Source organism: Protobothrops mucrosquamatus, unplaced genomic scaffold (genome assembly GCF_001527695.2).
Source record: "Protobothrops mucrosquamatus isolate PMUCROS unplaced genomic scaffold, P.Mucros_1.0 scaffold_277, whole genome shotgun sequence".
NCBI classification, from domain to species: domain Eukaryota; kingdom Metazoa; phylum Chordata; class Lepidosauria; order Squamata; family Viperidae; genus Protobothrops; species Protobothrops mucrosquamatus.
The window spans coordinates 376,065-402,021 of record NW_015386353.1 but is presented as its reverse complement, the minus strand read 5'-3'; the positions used below and the strand labels follow the sequence as shown (position 1 = coordinate 402,021).

Below are 25,957 nucleotides of genomic sequence, written 5' to 3'. Positions count from 1 at the left end.
AAAGGCATAAATGTATAGATTAAGCCTGAACACAAATCAGATTGCAGAATTAGTAGTCAGGTATCAGATAGATTTATATCAAGTAGATTAGTAATTAAAATTCCAGGTAGATTTGTATAGCAAAATGTTTAGCCTATTTAATTATGAAAATCTGAAACTGTAGGACTTGCTTAAGATCTCAGTGCAAATCAGAGATAAAGGAAAAGAGAAAATCTTCCACCTTTCACATTCCAACACTATTATCAAACCACAAAATACCACAGCTTCTAATCTCTGGTTTATAGATCTCAAGGTGTTGTTTTAGCTGCTTTCAAAAGTGAAATCACATTGAATAAAGTTTGCTTCTAAAATATTCAAGTCCACCCATGAGAAAATACTGCACAACAATCTTAACAGCAATGATTAGTTCTAATACAGTATGAAATGCATTTTCCCTCAGCAGCAGAAATCCATATACCTATCCAAAAATATTTTGTCAGGAGTTTTTGTTGGGGATTTATGCTGTTTCTTCATGAAAGAGTTTTTGTTTATGGCACACAACCATTTAAACAAGCAGTTTTAACAAAAATAGAGTTTATAAATTATTTCAATATTAGAACAAATTATATGTTTTAATATATGAACTATAGAAATTTAATGTACTGATCATCAAATAGTCAAGAAAATGCTTAAATTAGAATATATCTTAGTGCACACAACTCACTTCTAATTTCAGACTTTTCTCAAGCATTCTATAGCCACAAACAGCTGCTTTAAATCTATGTTACTCTACATGGTTGCAGTACAAATATTACAAACACGCACATACATATGCTTGCACGTATCCTAGTACTACACTGTATGTGGATTAGCAAATACTGTTTTCTAATAGACTATCAAATTGGTTTTAGATTATAACACTTCAAACACAAAGGGATGTACCGTTGTGTGTTACATTTAACTTTCCCAAATCATACAGTAGTATGTAACACGAACATACAAATAGTACCCTGAACAGTATTATTACAGCAAGATGGCCAGCAAACAGACTGACTGACTGAATCTTTAAGCACAGTGGAGCACTATGAAAAAATGAGATTAGATTGTATTTTAAAAAGAGCAAATTAGTGACAAACAGCACCAGCCTTAGAATTGACAATGAAGATATTGAAATGATGGAAGGCTTATGCCTTTTAGGATCAACCAACAAGAGTAAAGGAGCCAGCAATACAGTAATATGCTGCAGGCTAGCACTTTGTATAGTAGCCATGAAGGCTTTAGAAAAAATATTTAGATGCTAAGATATCCTTGAATATACAAGGATCAGAATTATGCAGGCAATGGCTTTCCCTGCAGCAGCCTATAGAAATTAAATTTAGACTCTAAAGCAGTATAAAAAGAATACTGATACGTACCAACTTCAGTGTTCAAAACTTACAAAGTATTAAGAATAGTGATTCACTAGAACTTCTCCCATAAAGCTCACTGCCTGTTCAAATCAATTATTTTTATGGTTGATCGCATAGTCAGCCAGAGGTTTATTATTAATAGTTTGATTCATTAGACAGTCACACAGAAATTTAGACTGAATCTGGTATTTTTGTCTACCTGTCAAGTCCTTCTCAAGGACCTGGGATAGGCAGATGTTGTTTGATGGTGTTAAGCGTATCGTCTCAGATGGGAACTATTCCAAGCAAAGCTGCCTTTTGCCATTGACTGATGGTGATTTTGTCAATACTGAAGGTGTTCAAGTAGTGCTCCAGTTGTTTTGGGATTGCACCCAAGGTGCCTATTACTGTTGGCATTACCTTGCTTTCTTTTGCCACAGTCATAACACACTCATTCGTAGATTTTTGTGTTTTCTAATTTTCTCCCGTTCTTTCTTTTCTGTTGACTCCAGGACTATAATGTCCACAATCCAGACGTTTTTTTGTCTTTCTTATCAAGAATTGTAAGTCCATGGTGTTACACGTTTGTCTATTTGAATTCTTATTACTATGGTTGGTCACACAGTTATAATTATCGTTGGTCGCACAGTTAACCAGATATTTACACTGCATTTAACATTTTTATCCACCTATCAAAGAACCTGGGATAGGCCAATGTTTTGTTTGATGGTATTAAAGGTATTGTTGAAGGATATTGCATTTTTAACCCACTTTTTTATATATAACTCAAGGCAGTGAACATACTCCTGCCTCCTCTTTTCCCATAACAACAATTCTGTGAGGCGAGCTGGTCTGAGAGAGAATGATTGGCTCAAAGTCATTCATCCAACTTTCATGCGTATAGCCTTACCCCTTTACATATAAATATTTTATAGAGTTAGGATTGAAATGTATAAATCTTTGCATTTGAATCAGTAGTTATAAAAAGCAGAACATGGAAATATAAATGCTATAGTAGGCATGAATTTCATGTACGTACATGCAATATTTTGCTATCCTTCATCTGAGCAGCAAAACAAAGCAATCTCTGGATGCAACTATGCTTAGCTGTGGTTTCCTACTTTGCTTCTTGCACAAATTGAGGAGTAAAGCAAGAGCAAGGGACTGAAAATAATTACATAAAACGTGTGCAAATATTTGTGTTCTAGCCAGGAAACTATCTGGATGCAGACAATCACAAATAGCCATGAATATAATGTCATATATAAAAAGCTGAATTACAGTAAATGAGCCAGAAAAAATTAAAATAATGAATAACAGAGTTGGAAGGGACCTTGGAGGACTTCTAGTCCAACCTCCTGCACAAGCAAGAAATCCTATACCATTTCAGACAAATGGTTGTCCAATCTCTTCTTAAAAAACCCCAGTGATGCAGCACCCACAACTTCTGGAGGCAAGTCGTTTCACTGATTAATTGTTCTAACTATCAGGAATTTTTTCTTTAGTTCTAGGTTGGTTCTCTCCTTAATTAGTTTCCATCCTTTGCTGGAGGGTTGAAATTTTGATGCAATTCAAAAACTGTTCAGCCACATATGATGTTTCTTTTGAAGCTACATCTGGACTTTAAGCACATTATATTAGTCTTAAAAATAGTTCAGAAAGTGGGGATGCAAGTATAGCAGACTTCAAATCACATAGTGGACAAATAATATAAAAGAAAATATTCTGAAACTACAGGAAAGAATAATTTCCTCTAAGGGTTCTAATCCCATCAAATAATAGTATCTATGCTCTTACCAACCCCAAGTGTCAGGCTTAAGGTCTGAATTGTCTCAACTCAGCTCCTAAAGCTTTAGAGTCTACTCTTTTTTTTAATCATAGATGCTTCCGTAACAGCAAGGAAGTATAACTCTTCTAAGACAAGTATGAAAGGGAAGAGCAGAATCCAGCAAGGATCTGCAGTCAATAATCTAAAGAACTATAACATTTCCTTTCTTATCCTCACCTCATCCACTTCATATTAAATAGAAAACGAGTATGTTTTTAACCTCTGTGTCCAGGGCCATCTTTAACCAATCACTTAGTTCCACAGCAAAAGAGACAGAAAAAAGAAAGAAAAAAATCAACAGCTGCTGAGCAGGTGATAGAAGTTTTCACACATCTTCACACAAATTAAAAATCTTCATCCATGGACTATTTTGCCATTCAATATCTATGCTGGACGTAATTTTTCTGAATAGGTATTTCTTACAAATATCAAATAACTGTGTCTCACTTCTAAGATACCTTAATATAAAAATCTGTTAATAAATAAGACTGATCATAAATGAAATGCGTGTATTCTGTGCATGACATGCAGAAGTAACAGACATGTTTATCAAAACCAAAGTATGCTACTATTATATAAAATATAGAATATATTGTTATGCATTATAGAATGAGAATACTTATTCTAGAAAAAATACAATACATTCTATCTAACAAGCATTCAAAAATATGCTTTGGCTTTATTGATATAAATTTGCTGAAGAAATGCAATACTTTCAGCAGGTTCGACTATGGGATTCAATATGTTACACCCCTTCCAATATTTTTTTTCACATCCTTTCTATTTCTTCACAATAAGACAATCTAATATATGAAAAATATATCCAATATATTGAATATGAATATACACACAGAACACACACACACACATATAGATACATATACATATATACACATACACACACACAATATACCGGGAGTCCAAATGAGAATAGACTCAATTACAGTAAAACCTTCATTTAATGGATCATTCGGGGAAAGGGATTATCAGTTAAATACAAAATCTGTTGAATATGAATGTAAGTAATTTGTGTCAGCTTAGACAACTGCATAACTGGTCACTGATATAAAAGGTTTTGTTTTCAATCAACATTCAACAATAGACCCACCCATGATTTAACGGATTCTAGTTTACTAAGTAATAGTGGAGTGATATTGTATCTGAAGTCTGTTTAACCAAATTTCAGTAAATCCACTATTTCATATTATTAACACAACAAAAATATGAGGATTTAATTTTTTTAAATTAATACTGCTAGGAGATTTTGAACTAGACTAAAAATGCATTAATAATGATCCGAGAACATCCATAAATTCAAATATTGGTAATTATTGCAGAATTTAGGAAACATCTGCATACAATGATTTCCAAGTAAGTTAAACATTAAGAGATATTATATTTAAGATATTGAAAAGGATGCAAAAATCACTGATATTTTAAGAAAACCTAGCATTAATTTTTAGAAGGACAATATTTAATCTTGCCCTTTAAACCCAAATATATAAATAAGATTTTAAGAATATATCCTTATTTGCAGCTTCAACTGTAAATATATCCTGCAATGTAAAATTAAACTAAAGATTTAATTCAACAACATAGTACTCAGAATATTTGCACTCCCAGAATGCTGCAAAAAAAAAAAGCAACAATTGATTCAAAGATCAATGTTTGCAATTTTGTACCCATTAATAATACTCCGGTATACAATTAAAGAAATTATGCTGTTATATCTTAACATATTTGAACAAAAGTTTCAGACTAAAAGAAGAGTTCAGCAAAAGAATAAGTTACATGTGGAAGGTGAGGAATCTCATTGTTATAAAGAGTGCTCAAAAAATAGACTCACACAGGTCTGGAATAGCCTATGGTGGAATTGACAGGGTGGGGGTTGATTAGATGAACCATTGGAGCCCTTCCAATTCTATAATTCTGTGATTTCAGAACACTGACAGATGTGGCTCTAATTTCATTCCTACATTTTTGCCAGATGTTGCATCCTCAATAGACTAAAAGAAAAGAAACAGGGAAGGGAAGTATCTATAAACATAATTACAAATTTAAGGATATGTATTTACAATTCTATGCATTACTCTAGTAGGGTATGTATAATATGAAATAGTATAATAAAAAGTAGAGTGCTAAATAACATGGATACCTGATCACATTAAGATCAACTCTTCTTTGCTATTTTCAATAGTACTCAGAAGTTAACCATTTCTAGCACAATTGTAGCATTTAACTAACCTACCCCCAAATAGAGAGTCTAGCAAAGGGTATGAAAATCATAATGAATCAAGGGAGCAGAGACCTCTTCTGGCTATTTGTCATATTGACAAAAAATCATAGCAAAACAAAAACCTCAGTGGGATCTCTCTCACAGACTTAAGTAATCTAATTACCTCATAAATAATCCAAGTCCCCATTAGTTTCCAGGACTGCCTCATGTCAAGTGACTTGTATAGGAAAACTATTACCTCTTCATAAATTTGGCCCTCATATTACAGTATGAGTTTTCCTGATATTTATGCTTGATTTCATATGCTTCAATATCCTCCTTGTAACCTTGATTACATTCCCTAGACACTTTTATTTTTAAAATGAATAGGACTGATAGATTGATTCCTCATTAAAGTTCTTTAAAACAAGTTCCAGGCTTTGTTTTTTCAAAGAAATATTGAACATTCAACTGATCTACAGTCCAAAACAGAAGGTTCACATTTTAAAACTAATGCTGGATTATTATCATTCTAAAAAGAAGCAAACTTGCTTTACAATTCCAACACATTTTTATCTCTGAACTTTGATTATCAGAATCAGAATAGAGCTGGAAGGGACCTTGGAGGTCTTCTAGTCCACCCCCCCCCCCTGCTCAAGCAGGAGATCCTACCATTTCACACATATGGCTGTCCAGGCTCTTTAAAACCTCCAGCGATCTTTTTTTTTTTTCCCCTCCTTAATTCCAGGTTGCTTCTCTCCTTGATTAGTTTCCATCTGTTGTTTCTTGTTCTGCCCTCTGGTGCTTTGGAGAATAGTTTGATGCCTTCTTCTTTGTTGCAGCCCCTCAAATACTGGAATACTGCTATCATGTCACCCGTTTCTTCTTTTCTTTAGACTAGCCAAACCCAAGTCCTGCAGCCGTTCTTCGTATGTTTTAATCTCCAGGCCTTGGATCATTTTAGTTGCTCTTCTCCAAACTTTTTCCAAAGTCTGAACATCTTTTTTGTAGCATGGTGACCAAAATTGGTTGTAGTATTCCAGGTGTGGCCTTACTTTATAAAACAGTACTAACATTTCACATGATTTTGATTCTATGCCTGTTTATACAACCCAGGACTGTACAAGCTTTTTGACTACTGCCGCACACTACTGGCTTATAGTCAAGTGATCGTCGACTAGAACTCCAAGGTCCCTCTCACAGTTACTGTTTTTAAGCCAGGTTTCACCTACCTTTGGTTTTTCCAGCCTATGTGTAAAACCTTGCTTTTGTCCACATTAAATTTCATTTTGTTGGATAGGGCCCATTTTCCAAGTCTGTCAAGATCTTTTTGGATCCTGCGCTTGTCTTCTGCGGTGTTGGCTACTCCTACCCGTTTGGTGTCATCTACAAATTTGATGAGTTCCCCTTCAATTCCCTCATCTAAGTCATTTATGAAAATATTGAAGAGTACTGGGCCTAAGACGGAACACTGTGGTATCCCACTACTTACTTCCCTCCATGTAGATGCACTGCCATTAAGGACCACTCATTGAGTACGGTTTGTCAGCCAGTTACAAATCCATCTGGTGGTGATGTTGTCTATCCCACATTTTTCTAGCTTACCAAGAAGTACGTTGTGGTCTACTTTGTTGAATGCCTTGCTGAAGTCTAAGAATATTTTGCTGGTCTGCTAATTTAGTCACTTTGTCAAAGAATGCAGTAAGATTGGCTTGGCATGATCTATTTATAACACACCCATGGTGGCTTTTAATTATAACTTTGTTTCTAGATGTTCTCAGATCTGATTATCTTTTCCAGTGTACTGATGTTAGGCTGATTGGTCTATAGTTTCCTGGGTCTGTTTTCTCCCCCTTTTTTGAAGATAGGAACCACATGAGCTCTTTTCCAATCCTCTGGTAATTCCAGGATTTTTGAAAGATATGGTACAATGGTTTTGAGATAACATCTGCCAGTTCCTTCAAAACTCTGGGATGTAATCCATCAGGTCCCGGTGATTTATAATCGTCAATATCAGATAAGTGTTCTCTAACCATTTTTTTTTGTTTACTTAAGTTTTATTTCTAGTCTATGTTTTACAGTTATTTTTTTGGTAGGCTGAACTATATATATATATATATTTTTGAGTGAAGACTGATGCAAAGAATGAGTAAAGCAGTTCTGTTTTCTCTCTGCTGCCTATTAGCCAACTTTTCTCTTAAGTGGACCTACTGTTTCCTTGACTTTTTTCTTGTTATTTATATGCTGACAGAAATATTTTTTATTATCTTTGACTTTTTGTCACCTTTGTTCATTCTGAGCCTTTGCTTTCCTGACCTCATCTTTGCAGATTCAGGCTATGTGTCCCTCTTTTCATTTTTTGTACTTGTCCTTTTTGTCTTTCAGTTTATTAGAGAGATCTTTATGCAGTCATACTGGTTTCTTCTTGGATTTCTTGTTTTATTTTTTCAGTGGTATTGTGCTGGACTAAGCTTTTATGATCATATTTTTCAGAGTTCCCCAAGCTTCTTGAGTTGTTTTCCCCTTTAGGATTTTCATTCACAGAATTTTTCTTAGACTCTCTCTAAGTCTGTTAAAATCAGCGCTTTTGAAGTTTAAGACACTGGCTGGAATATGTTCTATTGCTTGTGATTGCATTATATTGAATTCCAATATGACATGGTCACTCTCGCCCAAAGCTCCGGCTAGTTCAACTCCCTCTATCACTTCTTCTCTATGAGTAAAAATTAGGTCCAGAATAGCTTTTCCTCTAGTTCCCTCCTCTACCTTTTGGGTAACAAAGTTGTCAGCTAGGTTGGTTAGGAATCTGTTTGATCTCCCACTTGCTGCAGAGTTTGTCTCCCAGTTGATATCAGGGTGGTTAAAGTCTCCCACTACTACTGTGGTATGTTTCCTACAAACATTTGTTAATTGTTTAGCAAAAAGTTCATCTATTTCTTCTGCTTAGTTTGGGTGGCTTGTAGCATATGCTTATAACAATGTTGTTTTCCCCCCCTTTTATATTGACCTATATGGATTCTAGCAGGTTTTCATCCTTGGTTTTGTGGATTTCTGTAGAGATGTAGTGATCTTTTATATATAATGCAGCTTCACCTCCTGTTTTGTCAGTTCCCTACTGAAGCTGTGTGGTGTTTTCATCAAACAGTGAAGCAGAATATTTTTAATGCACAGCCTGTTTTCAGCAGTTAATGAAAGGAAGCAGAATACCATCTGCCATTATTAATAATAAGCAACCCATTCATAAGTTCAAGTTACAACTTAATACAGTTTCAACTTAAAGACAGATTTAGGAACGCATCTCATTCTTAACCTGGGACTCCCTGCATGTTAAAATGCTGGCTGACTTCATTTTGTAATGCAGAATATGGGTGTCCATCACCTTGTTAAAAGCATCTGTGAAGTGTTATAAAGGGCATGTCATTTATTTATTTAATCCTTTATTCATTCATTTACTATGCTAACAAAGCCACAGTCTGTTTTACATAAAGTATAAATAAAGTATGTAAAATAATCTTCAGCATGACAAGATTCAAATTGTTTAATATGCAGACCAACATTTATTTAAGTGTCTATGCTATCATTCTTTCTCAGAGGAATCCATAGTTACTAAGTTATGGAGAATCAGTTTGGTGTAGTGGTTAAGGTGCTGGTCTAGAAACCAGGAGACTTTAAGTTCTATTCCTGCCTTAGGCATAAAAGTCAGCTGGGCAGCCTTGGACTAGTCAGTCTCTCTCAATCCAACCCACCTCACAGGTTTGTTGTGAAGGAAATATGAGGCAGGAATATTAGGTATGTTTGCCTGAGTTATTTTTTTTAAAAAGGATAAAAATATAATAATTTACAAGAGAGGAGCAGAGGGAAGCAATGTGACCAAGGTCTCAAAGTTTGAGTCCTAGTGACTTTATGAGCATATATCCATGTAGTTTTCTTGACAATAATATGGAAAAGAATTCCTATTGTTTTCTTTCCAGATGTTAGCTTCACATTTTCCAACTAATCTATAGCTCTGATATTTTTTAGAGATCTGTCATCTAAGCACTAACTGAATCCTCAATATGTTTTGCTCATACTTCAAACAGGTACGTCAGGTCCTACCACTATAATTCTAGATTCCTAAATACAAAAACAAAGAAACAAAGTCCCTTAAAAATCACCATCATTATTCAAGCTAAACAACAATCAAATTAAAAACAGTATTGACATAGAACAGAATATTATTTTGTAATGTTCTCTGACCTGGACAAATGGGGTAATTTGCATAGATATACCAAAGATAACATTAGAGAAGAAGATAACCTTTATTGCCATTTTTTTTTTTTTACTGTGGGCACAACGGCACACATCAAAAATGAAAGATCTATGTATGCTGCTTTCAATGCCTGGATGAAAGGCAGTGCATACATTTAATGAATACATGAAATAAACATATAAATACATTAATTGACAATCCTAACTTTAATGAAAGTGTGAAAATCATGCGGTAATCAAATGTTTTATTTATTCTAATTCATTTATCATTTCATATCATTCATTTCATTTTACAGACTATGTTTCTGTAATCTCAGTGTACCTATATTGCATAATTTACCAATAGGGAATGCTGTCCACCTCCTTTGAACAAACCACTAACATTTAGAAACGTGCAAAACATTTTAACATTTACCCCGTATAAAGTTATCCAACATATATGCACACATTTGACTCACAGCAAAACAACCATTTATATTATACCCATTTCTGCATATTAATGAATATCAATTCTACCTGTCTCTGCATCTCTTCAATCTGCCGCTGGGGTATGCTCTGTAGGATATTGTACAGCTCAGGCATCTTCTCCTCAGGTATCACCACTGAAGCTCTAAATATAGAAATAGGAAAAGAAAAAGAGGAAACACTTTGAAAAACTAAGCCAACCCAGGGTCATAATTAATGTCATAGAAATTAAGAATGGTCTAGATCAGGGGTCTCCAATCCCCAGTCCATGGACCGGTACCGGGCCACAGCACGCCAGCAACCGGTCTGCACAAACAAGCAAAGCCCCATCCGTGTGATGCAGGCAGCACACAAAACCACGCACTCTCCGGTCCATGGAAAAACCTTTCTCCATCGAACCGGTCCCTGGTGCCCAAAAGGTTGGGGACCTCTGGTCTAGATCCAAACATGTTCTCTTCTGAATGAAAGGGTTCCTTCCATTTACAGCAGTGTTTCTCAAGCCGGCAATTTTAAGATGGGTGAACTTCATTCCCAGAATTCCCTATGCCATCTTAAAGTTGCTTGAGAAACACTGATTTATTGGAGAATTCAGTAGGGCTGCAGCTGATACAACAAAAAGAGTCTTGAATTTCAACTTTAAAAAGTGCAGGGGTAGGGGAGAATTGGCAAAATCTTTCTTTCATTTATTGAAATGACTTGAATCAAATTCCTCCACAGAAGTGTTTGTACTGAATAGAGAGATTCCAATAGAAGATCCACGTAGTTAATTAACTAACAGAAATGGGAAAGTTACTTTTTATAGAGCTCAACTGATAAAAGCAGAGATCTGAAGGCCCACCCCAAAAAATGAAAAAAGGGAAAAAAGGATAAAAAAAGTTTTATCTAGAAAAACTAGAGATTTTTTTAATATAAAGATGACATATTTCCTAGTATGTATTTTTAAATAGTAGATAAAATTATTAAAATAAGAAAGAATTTTGCCTATGCTTGAAAATGCAATGTATTGATAACATCTGATAGAGAAACTTGCCTCAGTAAGGACAAAGCAGTTTTCAAAAATGCATAAATATAATAATCCTCATGGCGACAATACCTCAAATTTAGAAAAGGAGACTGATTTGACAATGTTTATTATGGTAAAGCACACATTCTGTCAGGGTTCCCTCAACATTAGAGTTTTTTATGGAGGTGCAATGTACTTTTATAATGGAACAGCTATTTCAGGGAGTTTATGTCTGAGCTAAAACATGCATATTTAATCTGAATATAGAACAGGATATAGAACAAAACTAGATTGTTTTGTTCTAGATACAAGCAGAGCCATGGTTATTCTGAGTAGTTTTTTGACAGGAGCAGGTAAAAGCCAAGGACATCAGTAGCAATAGCAGTTAAAGTGAGAAAAGAATGTGAGGTCACTGGGAAGAGGAGGAACACAGTGAAAACTGTTGAGAAGAGGTAATAAGGGAGGGGTTGCATGTACCCGCCATAAAATCATTATTATTATTTTATGGAATGAGCAGAGGCTGGCACATGTCATCCTTGTAAATTTCATATTGGCTGAAACCCATAATTTGGATTTTGTTTCTGCTGAAATATAGCAGTTCCAGAGTTTGGCAGAACTTCTGGTACAGAATGTATTTGTTTTGAATGTCAAAACATTTTCTATTTCATGCACAACCCTAGTGTTTTTTGTACCTGCTTAATATAACAAAGGAGAAAGTCTAGAATACAACATTTTCTCTGTTTGACTACAATGTTGATGAAAATTCGTTTTCGGTATCTGGATGGCATAACGGAGAAAACCAAAAATGTAACTTTCTTTCTTCTACTATAGTATTGATGATTTCTTCTGTTTAACATTACATTTTGTTTTTATGCATCTCTTAACCACAGAAAAATGAGCTTCCAGGAATTCCCTAGCATTTCTGGATTTAGCTTAGTCTAGGATGCTTAGTTTCCCAGCTGAAACTATGGTTGAGTCTGTCCACGTGTTGTGAGATTATGAAGCTTTCATCCTGTCTTCTGATTGCTAGTTGGTGTTCATGGATGCCTCTGCTAATCTTTTGCCTATCTGTCCTACAAAGGAGCTATTAGTCTTTATACTGTATGTTGTAGATGACTCCTGTTTTTTTCTTCTTGAGCTTCTTGATCTTTTGGTTTACTTAAAATCTTTTGGAGGATTTTAGTTGGTTTGTGCTATAGTGTTGTTCTTTAGTTGTAGTCTGTCAGCTGTTTCTGTGATTCTTTTTTAATGTATGGTAGTGCAACCCTTTTCATAGCTTGTGTTGGTTATGCTGTGGGTTGAGCAATCTGTGATCTAAATAAATCTCAACTTTATCAAAAAGTGCCTGACCGCTCAAATCACTACACTCAACCCACTACAGCTGACTATTCTTGTATATCTTGGAAATAAGGCTGGCTTGGTCACTCAACGAGACACTGGTGAAATGGGCACAGCAGCGCCTGCATTTTCTGTGTCACATGAGAAAAGTACATCTTCCCTCCCCTGTCCTTACCACCTTCTACAGAGGAATGATCGAGAGCATCCTGTCATACAGCATTACAGTCTGGTTTGGAAGCATCACTGCTTCAGACAGGAAGGCGGTGCAGAGAGTGGTGACGAGGGCAAAAAAGATTATTGGCAGTTTCCTCCCTTCCATCCAAGACATAGCATATAAGCAATGCTTGAGCAGGGTCCACAGATTGTCTTGGACACTACACAACCTCTTCACAACCTGTTTTCTTTGTTACCTTCTGGGAGGAGGCTTCATGGTATCCAAAGCAGAACATCCAGATTCAGTCACAGTTTTGTTCTATATACAGTATTAACCTTGTGAACTCTCAAGCTTCCTCTTTCCACTTTGTATTCAAGATGGACAGTGATTAATATCTATATGTATTTATATGTAAGGGTGTAGGTATATATACATATGTTGTATATAGCATGTTTATATGTGTGTTATATATGTGTACACCTTTGAGAGCAGGCAACAGAATTTCATTTTTAATGAAATGTGCGCCAATGTGCCCACAGTAAAAAATGGTTATCTATCTATCTATCTATCTATCTATCTATCTATCTATCTATCTATCTATCTATCTATCTATCTATCTATCTATCTATCTATCTATCCAAGACAAATGGATTCAATCCATATATTTTTTCAATATTTTTCTGAGCCATGCAGTCTCCAAACTAGCCACAGAGCAATAACAGAATGAACCTCTTCTAGTCCAGAATGTCAAGCAACAAAGAGAAAAATGTATGCATGTACCTCTTCCAGTCCAAAACCTCAGAGAAAGGAAGAACATAAGAATCCGCTATGACAACAGGGATGCAACCAGCCTGAAGCGCATCACTCAAAACAGCTTGTCCTAAACGTGCTCCCCGCAGAACAATACAGAATGTGGCCTCCTGTGGACAAAAAAAAAATCACAAAATAGTCATAATTGTTTTTCTATTATCTTATTAAATTAAAACTAATGCCCAGCTTATTCACCATCATGTTTTGGATTTCATGATTATATATATATCACATACAAACAGAGTTTTCCTTCATATTAATTATGATAAATGTTAATTACAACTTTGAAATACTAAACTAATACCCCAACAATCCTTTTCCAGAATTATTTCAGTCTCTTCAAGTGACGCCATTTGTCTCTCGACGCTCCTATCTCACCATAAAGATTAAAGAAGCCCCATACCTATGTGGCAAACGTGTACACCAGAGTTTCCTGCACTAAACATACTGTATTTAAAAAGGTTCATAAGATGCCTATAAATATGCATTTTTAAACACACAAATACTAGTGTCTGAGTCAGGGCTGCAATGTTGAAAACATAAGGAAGGCAGTTTGGTATAGAGATTAAGAATCAGGCTGTAAACCAGGAGACTGTGGTTTCTAATCTCACTCTGGGCATAAAGCCAGTCACCTCTCTCAGCCCTAGGAAGAACGCAATGGAAAATCCCAAGCAACCTCTGGGGTCAAAAACTAAGTTGAAGGTACAAAAACAAACACTCATTACTTTAATTACTCAGATCCAGACCTTTCATGGGAAAAAAAAGTTCTGCTCATGACTCATCCACATGACTCATGGAAGTTCAGGATCTGACTTAAAATAATTGAGTGTTGGTTTTTTTTGTAGTTGGGAGAAGTTGAGTAATCTTTCCTTTTCTCTCCAAATTCTGCTTTGGAAGATAGCTGGAATCCCTCAGAAGAATATCAAAAGTGGTGCAAAGACTAGGTTGGAAGGATCCTGTCAATTCCATTTTCTGCCAGACTCCTTAACTACTTCTGCTCTCCAATAAAACGTTTACACTCCTAGAAGGGTAACAGTGCACCAAACTCACCATATATATATAATCAGTGAAAGGTTATATAAGAAATCTTATGCTTCAGATATTTATCTACAGAGCCCATCATATTTTTTTAAAATAAACCATACTCTCTTGTAACCAACAAGAAATGATAGGAGCAAAATGCAGCATTACCTGAAGGACCTGAGGGTAATCAAAGATCAGGTTTTTATGGCAACGCTTTCGAATAAATGGAACTCCCTCTGAAAGGTTGGTACACTTGTCCAAGATTAACACAGATTCTGTATTCTCTGCTTGAAGAGCCTCCAATTCTGAACGGTATTCAGGATGAAGAGCAATTTGAGAGGAGAGGAGAAAATATCTGCGGAGACTGAAGAACACAACAGTTGGAACCATATATCTTTAGCAGTGTGTTCATTAGGTAAGCGGTCAGAATGCAGTATTGCAGGCTCATTCTGCCAACTGCCAGCAGTTCGAACATGACAGGCTCAAAGTTAACTCAGCCTTTCATCCTTCCAAGGTCAGTAAAATGAGGACCCAGATTGTTGGAGGAAATATGTTAACTCTGTAAACAGGGCTGTAAAGCACCATGAAGCAGTATATAAGTCTAAGTGCTATTGCTATTTCTATTATTATACAAACATAGTCTGAAATATTTGTTCTCCTTTGGTTTTTGGTCAACTAACAATATGATAGTTGGAAAAAAATTATGTATCAACCCAAATATAAGACATTATTAAACAACCTGAATAAGCAAAATGCAGTAGGCAGGGCAGTAAAAAATACATACATTTGACCTTCATGCTGAACACAATGTGAGCCACTAACATCAATGAATCATGAATAAGTATGGTGGACTGTAGGCAAACTATGTCATCCTCTGAATTTATTGGTGTCATTCTCAACTGATTCAATTAAAATTATTTTCAAGGATGCACTGAAACACAATCTATGGTTGCACCATTTTTTGAAAATTAGCTATATTCAAATAAATAGAACATTCTCCAATGAATACAGTAAAGATTGTATTTAGAAGTGGTTTTGAAAGCACTAACATAACATGCATCATATTAGCCCTGGCTTTTTACGCTTTCTCTTAAACTCTTTTATTATTTTTTCTTTTGGTTAAATACCATCTTGTAAATATTATATGGGCAACAGAAGATGGAAGTTATCTTCCTGGTTATAGCTGAACTACCCCAGTTATGTTCAGCAATATTTCCACTCCAAAAACTAAGAACTAACTTTTAATCAGGTAATTTTTTTAACAAAAAATGTAGGTGGCAAATGTGATTTATAAACATAATCCATTTAAAAATGTACCACCACCATTAAACTTGAATACATATCAATTGAAGGCTAGAGGGAGTTACTAATATTTAACCAATACCAGTAACAGAAAGTTACAAATACAGTAAAATTAAGCTTCAATTTTCAGATGGGAAACCATAGCTTTAGAAGCAACATAATTTAATTTGCAGAACATTGCCACATGATAATACTATCAGCAGTCACACGTTTGTCTTATAATGGGGTTTAGCTTGTTGCCAGCTTTGGAATCATACCATTCTAATGGTGTGCATTTTGATTCATCTGGAGAAACTAGCTCAGACTGAAATGGTTTATAAATTTCATAAACAAACCAACACATTAGTAGATATCTGCTTTATATTCTCAAAAGAAGACAGGTCAGCCTAGAAAAAATATCTATTCTTCCCTCTTGGCATATGAAACTGGTTTAATTTAAGCCAGATCAGTTTTCCATATAGCAATCATTTGTCTATGACAATGGGGCGAGATATCAAGTATTTTCTATTCTATTATCTTTTTTTAATAGTTGTCTATTACTTAAACTTACAACTTTATAAGTCACCTGCAGGCAAATATTTTTTATTGTACTGTTAAATGCCACTGCCTTGTTACTCAGACTCTTGTAAAATATATCAGTAAATTAGGTTCACAACTACTGGCACTTAAAGGTCACAATTTGTAATAAAAATAAAACTGAACTCATACATTTCCAGAACAAATAATAGTTAAAATATGAAGCAACAAACATGAGTGAAATATTGATAATGCTGAATAGTATTAACTAAAAGGCATATGATTGAAATCACTCCTTCAAAATAATCTATCAAATCTGCCCTGAATAAAAGATAACGCTCAGTTTCTAATAAAAAGCTGAACCACTCAGAGTTTGTAGCTACAAGTAGAAGGGAATCCAGATATTCTTGCTTTCAGTCTATTTTTCAGATTAAAAAATCCTACTGAACAACAATGAAATCTATACTGAATTTTTATACTTAAAGAAATAGAACTAAAAGCCAGCAATGTTCTTCATCTATAATACCTCACTCGCTATTTGTACATCTATAGATGTACATCTATAGATGTACATCTATAATACCTCACTCGCTATTATGCCTCTTTCACAGGGCTTCATCAAAGGTAGATAGCTGTAGAAGTTAGTACAATAGTGTGAAGAATAACTGGAATAGCCTCAATGGAATTAAACTCTGCAGGGCTCTATGAAAATGAAAATACTTTATGTAAAATGTAAAAACATTAAATTTACATCTTAACATTTCTAATGTAAACTATTCTGATTTTTTTTCTTTTTTGCTGTGGCACTTGCCCTTTGAATATCATCTTCCCAGAAAGTAGATGAGCCCTGACCCTGCTGGCTTGGGGACTTGGACGGGTGACAGTCGATGGATGGTTATGGTGATTTGTTGTTGGTTGTTCTGTTTTTACCTCAGCTGCTGATTATGTGTATGTTCTTATGTTTAACTGTTTAAGCTGCCGAGTCATGAATTTAAGATAGGTGGCCATGTAAATTGAAATAATAAATAGATAAAAAAAATAAACTAAGAGAGCCAGTTTGGTGCAGTGGTTAAGGCATCAGGTTACAAAATGGGAGACACTGACTTCTTATCTTGCCTTGGGCATGAATTCAGCTACATGAGCTTGGATTGGTCACTCTCTCAGTCCTAGAAGGAAGGCAAAAAACCTTGCCAAGAAAACTGACTCAAAGGCACAAACAAGTGAAGTGCAAGTAGATAAATATTTTTAAAAAAAATCAATTAAAACAGATTTTAAACATGAACTTAGAATGTATATTTTGATTGTTAAAACAATCAAAGTTTAAACGTTTCTTAAATGTTTTACAAGGTCAAAGTTATTATGAATACAGCTCAAAAATATAAATATATTTCATTTTACGGAATTCTATTTTGCTTTATATGAACGTGGAAGCTATTTGAAAGATATTTTAACCAATCTTCTGCGACATTTTATGAATTTTTATTCATAAAAATTATGAATGCAGCTCATAAATATGAATATAACATTTCACTTTACAGAATTCTATTCTGCTTTATAATATGAATGTGGAAGTTATTTAAAAGAAATTTTAATTAACTTTCTGTTAAATTTGTAAAGAAAAAGAAGATAAGAGATTTGGGATGATCAACAAGAGCATGGTCAAGATGAATAGTTTAGATATACAGTAAATGTAAGGGACAAGAGAGAGGAACTGAATGTGATATAACAATAAACATGAAGCATTCCTAACAGTTCTCATATTTGACAAGGAAATTTCTGGTGCTGAAGTATACCTTCTAAAGACTAAAACCTAATCATGCAAGCTGATCATAAAATAAATAAACAAAAGAAGGACTATTTATGATATCTTCTATTATGTACTAACCAAGGAAGATGCCAATGACATTTTTAAAAGAAAATGGCAAAAGTTTCAAATATATATAAAATAGCAATGAGGGGAACTTTGGGATATTAAGACAAATTCTCACATATTGTCCTTTCAATTCAATTTATTCTTCAAAAAAAACAGAAGAATGAGAAATGAGAAAATGAGCTCTCCTTGATACCAACCTATAGGAAAGATTTAGTCAATGAAGTGAAAATAACAAGAATATTAATGAAAAGTGATCACGTAATACTGGAGCTATTGATTTTAAAGGAAAGTAAAGCCAAGTATAGCCAAAAACATATAATTAACTTTTAAAAATAGATTTTAATAAACAATGGTAAGTAGGATTGGATGGAAGCAGGAGTTAAGATGTTTTCTTTTTGCCTATCAGGTTAAGATTTTTTTTTCTAGACATTTAATCTTGCAAAAATAAAAATAAAATAGAGCTAACAAGGAAAGTTCTTTAAAAAAAGATATTAAAAGTAGTTATAAATAATCCCACTGGAGGGAGAGAGAAAACACCAAAACAAATTGGCGAGGATGCTCCAATACTGTAACAAAGATCTGAAAACATACAAGAACATAGCCAGGAAATGGAAAGAGAAACAATTCTCCAAGGTAAAAAACACAGAGTTTGGAATTGAAAAGATAGTCAGAAATGTTAATACTCAGAATGACCTAAGACCCAAGATTCAAGACTTGGCAAAAGATTTTAAAAATAAAGGCTTCCTTGCTTATGTAAATTAACAGAATAACAGAGCTGGAAGTGATCCTGGAGTTCTTCTAGTCCTCTGCTCAAGCAGGAGACCCTATACCAGGGATGTCAAACTCGCAACGTCACGTGATGTGTCATGCGTATCACGACTTTTTTGCCATTGCCGGCAATGGGGTGGGCGCAGTTTTGCTATGATGCATCCGGCCTGCAGGCCGCCAGTTTGACACCCCTGCCCTATACCATTCCAGACAAGTGAGCTATCCAGTCTCTTCTTAAAAGCCTCTAGTGATGGAGCACCCACAATTTCTGTCAAAACAAAATGAAGTTAAAAGTATCTATGTTCTACTTACTCAATACAAAATGTTAATAGAAAAAAATCATTTACTCAATTACTCAACTCCTATTTGACTGTTTTCTCTGATAATAGGATGTATACAACAATTATGAGGAAAAAAAATTGAAGCATGAGATTGATAGAACCTGTTTCAAGAAATATATATTTATTTTGAATGAGCTTAAATCTCCAGAATCAACTGAATAGCCATAGGAATTTGTTGATGAACCAATCAAATGGTTATATATTATCCTGGACAATTCATGGAAAATGAATGAAGGGCAAATATTGTTCCCATTTTCAAAATATAGGAGGCTAGAGAATCCAGAGCTTGCACAGTCAATCATTCTGACATAATATTTAAGAAGTCTGGAATATATTGAATATTTCAGCTCTCCAGGTCTGAATGAATGGAGAAGTACCAATATTAAGAGAATTTAACCAAATTCTGATCTGACTGGCTGAATTTCTTAGCACTGTTAGCAAAAGCACAATTAACTGTACCATATTAGCTTACCCTTGTCCTTTATTTAGCAGTTGCACTTCTGCAGACAGGGGACTATAAACTGGAATACTGACATCATATCCTTGCCGATAGGTCCATGTAGAAAAACCACCTCCTGCCAACAAAGCTCTGAGGATGACAGAAAGAAAATACTAGATTCCCATGTGTGTTTTTTTCAAATGTTTATTCATTCAAAGGATTTAGATAACCAGAGAGGTAAGATAAAATTTAGAGCAGAAACATACTGATTGAAAGACAATAAGTGTACAACAAAAGACAATGTATCTAAAACTTAAACCAGAGATTCAGGTACCTGTGTAACAGAACATTTTCTATCTCTTTCAACTTCTATGAGTAGTAGTTAAATTAAAAGCTTTATATTAGTAGTTTAATACAGGTAGTGTTCAACATGTAACAGTTTGATGATGGTTCAAAGTTATGTCATTGAAAAAAGTCACTTCTGACAGGTTTTCACACTTACAACCACTGCAGCATCCCAATGGTCACATGCTCAATATTGAGACGCTTGGCGATTGGCTCATATTTATGACAACTATAGTGTCCTGGGGTCATGTGATCACCATTTGCAACCTTCTGATGAGCAAAATCAATGGAGAAGCCAGATTCACTTAACAGCCATGTTACTAATTTAAACAACTGTAGTGATTCACATAGCAGCGGTGGCAAGAAAGGTCGTAAAATGGGGCAAAACCCATTTAACAATTGTCTCGCTTAACAACGGAAATTTTGGGCTCAATTGTAAGTCGAGGACTACCTGTAAATGAGCATGAAAAGACAGCAAACTTCCAATTTGCAAATATTTTAATTGTCCTTTTCAAGAAAGAAAATAAACTGACTTCTTGCAACATCAAATTCCATCCTGCACTAGATATATCCAGAATCGAAATGTATGCTAGATAAATGGACAAGAATTTAATAAATAGAGATTTTTTTAGTAATTGCATTATTTTTCATTATCCATTGTTTTTACATTATTTTTTCTATTACGAAAAAGATTTAGTAAATGGACTAATATTCACATGAATAGTGCCTAAGAAATTGAACCAGAAGTGGATTTCACTTTCTTTGTCTTAAATTCAGAATACTAAACACAGAATGGTAAATAAAGAGTCCCCCAAAATTGATATGAAATCTGGCTGCGTTATCACTATATTTTCTTAATAAGATAACTTATGTCAGGAAAGAAAAGGAGAATGAATCTACTAATTCCTTTTGATATTTCAGCAGCTTTCAATTTAAAATATTATAAAATAATAAGGCGGGATACAAACAAACAAATAAAAATATTAATGGTTCCAGGATATTTCTGAGTACATGCTAAAATGCAATACTCTCTTTCCTACATATTTGGACAGTTCCAGAAAAGGCTGCTTTGAAATGATCATTTCTCCCCAGCATGCTACAGGCTGCCATATGTTTCAGACATCAACGTTCCCATTCAACTTAGGGAGGGTGGACTAATATGCGTTCATTTCTTCCCTCTAGATCAGTATTTCCCAACTTCAGCAATTTTAAGATGTGCGAACTTCAACTGTCAGAATTCTCCGCCAACATCCTCTGGATAGTTCAAGCAATGTACACACTGAACCAGTACAAGGGCAGGGTTACAGAAACAAGGTGAAAGATTTATATGATCTGAAGACAAACCAGAGTATTATATGAACATCAATGTATGGAAACCTAATTTACGAAGATTTATAAAAACATAATAAAAAGAAAAAAGAAACAAGGAAGACTAATTAACTGACACCAAATACAGACAAGATGGCAATAATAGGGATGTTAAATGCAGACAAAATATCAACAATGTGGATAATTCATTGGTCTAAGTAAGTGAATATGTGGGCTAATATCTTTCACATGTGCTCCTCCAATATTCTGACAAGTTAGGGCTTATGGGAGTTGAAATCCAAAATATATGGAGGGCACTCAGGTTGCCAATTTTACTACTATCGGCACTCTCAGAATATTGTCTGAGACTATCCTTCTGTCATACCTGGCTCAAAGTATCTTTTATAGTTTAGACTGAGCCAATAAGTATGAATTTATGGGACACAAGTAATCTTGCAATCCTTTGGCGATCTCTAATTTGGATTGCTGCAATGTGTTTTATATATATGTGTGGCTACTATAAATTTAATCTTTTGGAAGCTTCATATTGTTAATTAGTATGATCACATTATGACTGTTTTATTACAACCATTGACTAATAATTTTTACTGCAACTTTAGAAATTCTAAGCTACTTACACAATTCATAAATCTAGTTGCCACAATGTAGGATTTTGACATAGATTTTATATTTGTACAAATTCATGATGATTTATAAATGTGAGGTTTTATTCAAGGCATGGCTATAAATTTCAATTCTTCAGACACTCAATTCCTCATTCAAAAAGTTTCCTATAATAGTCACTTCACAAACCCAACATGGCTAAGTAATTTCTTCACTGCTAGCAAGACAGAAGACATGTATATGGGGGAAAATCAACCTACTACAATTTTGGTATACTGCAATATATCAAAATCCTGTGTTATATATAAGTCTGTTCTAAAACCGAAATACTACTTTTTACAGATAAATGGTAATTTGGATTCTTTCTTCATTCTCTGAGAAGTGGGAGATATTTGCTCAATGTTTATATAACAATTCCATCTGGCCTGATAACTGTTGGTTTTCACCTCACCAGCTTCCGCTCTTATATGGTATTTTAAAAGATTTCACATTCTGAGAAAGCAGACTTACAATTTATTAGTTGTGAGTGACATCAAATGTAACACTTCTTCTGAGAGAACCAAGAAGGGTAAAAGATTCCTCCCCCTATCAACTCATATGTATTCTCAACATTTGTTAAAAAATAGAAACCACAAACATCTGGACTAGTATATTTGGGATGAAGGAGAGGAAAGTTGTGCTTTTATTTATATAAGCTTTGTAAGTGCCATTTTAACAAAAACAGAAGACAAACAAGACAAGACATACAGTATATGTCCATTGTCCCCTGATCAAAAGCTTGCTAGAAAGGCTTGGCTACCTATACTTGAAGACAACTAAACACATCACAAACGTTTGGCCTACAGTCTTTTTATTAATGCCTTTGATTGTTTTTAGAAGGACTGGATGGGGTTTTGAGAAGAAACACATAAAGTCCTTAAGACTGCAAAACAATGAACTTAAGACTGCAAAACAATAGTACATGACTGCCCTCTGCAGGCTAGCCATGGTCCATCTACACATAGGGTTTGATTTTTTCATTACGGTAGTTCTTTTTTCAGTTTTTACATTTAAGTTAATTACAAGAAACATATGTGCATTGATCAGTTTTTTGCACAAAAATAAACATTCTACTTCTAACACCTATTTAATTACCCATACCAATGCACATATAATTTTAACAGAAACAATGCAAGTAGTACATTCCCTTTGAAATACATTTTGATATACATAACACATAAAGGCAATGTACATCACTTAAATCAACTTCCATCACTTTCAACTGAGAACAGCACTCAGTCACGTATTATCTATATAACCATGACATACTGAGGGTAGTTAGGCACATGACTCCTATCTAGGGGGCTTTAGGTTTTGAAAGGTTTTATTTTTCATCTTCAATAAGAATATGCCTTTGAAACATCAGTACATTGGAACAAATACTTTAAATCTTTGTAGAGCAATGTTTTTAGAAACAGCAGAGATACATCAATAGGCACCATGCCTGTTTTTTTCCTCTAGAAATGATGAAGGATCAAAAAACCAAACAGAAAAGTGATCTCGTTTATGGAATACCCCAAGCCAAGCAGGTTCACATGGTCTTCCATTTCTTTACCCAACTTTCTATAAATCGCCTAACCACTTAAAAAAAAGACATAAACAACAGTGAAAATTACCTACCTGTCCCTTGGAACATCTAACGCTGTGTTATAGTCAGGTGGCCCTCCAGGCAGCATATTGAATAAGAGATGATTGGTGCCTCGGTCCCAACTAAGAAGATAAAGGAAATGAAAGAAAAATCTGAGCACCATACCGAACAGGTACTTCAATTTTGGACATAAAACAAAAACCAAAGCAATTCTAAAACAAAACAGCTAACAAAAATTAAAATATCCCAGCTATCTTTATTCGTCTGATTTCTACACCAACTAATAATTAATCTGTTCACAATCTTATACAAAATATTAAGAAAGCATAAGAATCCAGGTGAACTTTTTTCTAGTGTATTAATACAGGATTATAGCTTTAATTATTAATCCTTGGGAGAAAAAGACACTCAGTAATTAAGACTGAAAAATTCATTGTTCTCCAACATCAAAACCTAACACAATATTTCTATCTTGGCTATCACATTTTCTCATAATCCTTATTCTTGAATTCCTGTTTTAGCTTTGGAAGTTACTATAAGGTTTCTGTAGGAATGTACCGGGATAATTGTGCCAAAGCCTGAGCTGTTTCCTTGATGCGCAGTGTGTTCTGGTTCAGAACATCAATGGATGGCACAAATAGACAAGCACGATTGATGTCATCTGTGTAGAAGTCACTATCAGAAATAGCAGTTAACAGTTCATTGTATTCCTTGGAAATGGTGTGACTGACTGGCATGTTGTATTCATCCACATACTTCTTTAGGGAATAAATATAGACTTTGATCTTATTTTTGGGATTGAAGCCACAGCGATAAACATCAAAACATGTGTGCATCCTGCAGCTAAGATCTCCCCGTTCCGGAATGGCACTGTCTGCAGGAATCTTGATTACAGGTACATCATGAATACTGCGCTTCTCAAGGGTCCAGTCATTTGATGACTCAATGGAGTGAGGCCAGAACTGGAACATTCCAGTGGCAATTAATCCCAGTAGCACAACAGAAAATAGAGCAATGTAGTAGATGCGATGCTTGGTCTTCATTCTTGGGATGAGGGCTGGACCCCGAGTGTTGTATTTGACTGACGCACACATAATGAAAAAAGCCACCTTCCCACAAGCTTCTGTAGAATAGAACACATATAAAGAAAAAAGGGGATAAAAAAGAGAATAATGTATTATTAAACCAGTAAAACATGTCTGCATATAAAATAAATATTACATAGATGTTTCGTTCTCCTCTCCAATTTCTGTTTTTTTAAAAAAGCACTTCTGATTTCGCTTTATATATCTGTTTTTTTGTCTCGTAGAATATCAACTATGAAAACACACAACAAAGCAAACAGGATATGCAACAGCATGGAATTTATTGAATATATCCCCAAAGCAAATATACATCCCAAATTTTTATTGTCATCTACTACTGTTTAGCTCTGGTTCCAATATCATACTGGATATATGAGGTTCTTATCTAGATTTATTATTTTTTGCTAAAGCAGACCAAAAAGATAAGCCATTTTCTACTCTAAATAGAGAAACGTAAATTACCAATAGAAGATATACTAATTTAAGATCATTTCAAGAAATACACACATATTTCGATGTGCAGTTTGATGGCAAGTTGGGCAGCATATACATTTAATAAATATTTTCCCCAAATCCTTGTAATTACCCCATAAAGTTAAAACAACACAACAGTCATATTGTGGCATCTTTAAGCTAACTTAAGCTATATCTTATGAGTTTCTGTGGTTCTCAAGCTAGAGATATATGGAGTATAGTCCTACAGTGCAACAAACTACACTATCTTTCTTGGAAAAATTGCAGAGTAATTATTTTACATATAATAATAATAATAATAATAATAATAATAATAATAATAATAATAATAATAATAATAATAATAATAATAATAATAATAAAGTTGGAAGGGACCTTGGACGTCATCGAGTCCAACCCCCTGCCCAGGCAGGAACCCTACACCATTTCAGACAAACGGCTGTCCAGTCTCCTCTCAAAAACTTCCAGTGTTGGAGCATTCACCACTTCCGGAGGCAGGTTGTTCCATTGGTTAATTGTTCTAACTGTCAGGAAGTTTCTCCTTAGTTCTAAGTTGCTTCTCTCTTTGATCGGTTTCCACCCATTGCTTCTTGTCCTGCCTTCAGGTGCTTTGGAGAATAGCTTGACTCCCTCTTCTTTGTGGCAGCCCCTGAGATATTGGAACACTGCTATCATGTCCCCCCTCATCCTTCTCTTCGTTAAACTAGACATACCCAATTCCAGCAACCGTTCCTTATATGTTTTAGCCTCCAGTCCCCTAATCATCTTTGTTGCTCTTCTCTGTACTCTTTCTAGAGTCTCAGC

At 34.7% G+C, this 25,957-nt stretch overlaps 1 protein-coding gene across 1 annotated transcript in view; it reads right to left on the bottom strand.

Moving 5' to 3' along the window:
• EXT2 (exostosin glycosyltransferase 2) overlaps positions 1-25,957 on the bottom strand; it is a 70,967-nt gene that overhangs the window by 39,410 nt on the left and 5,600 nt on the right. Inside the window, exons 2-7 of the mRNA XM_015831713.2 lie at positions 24,153-24,717; positions 23,627-23,716; positions 19,724-19,840; positions 14,620-14,815; positions 13,399-13,538; positions 10,175-10,268 (exon numbers count right to left, since the gene is read on the bottom strand). Coding sequence (XP_015687199.1) covers positions 10,175-10,268; positions 13,399-13,538; positions 14,620-14,815; positions 19,724-19,840; positions 23,627-23,716; positions 24,153-24,688 — 1,173 coding nt within the window. The 5' untranslated portion in view covers positions 24,689-24,717. The remainder of the gene's footprint in view (positions 1-10,174; positions 10,269-13,398; positions 13,539-14,619; positions 14,816-19,723; positions 19,841-23,626; positions 23,717-24,152; positions 24,718-25,957) is intronic.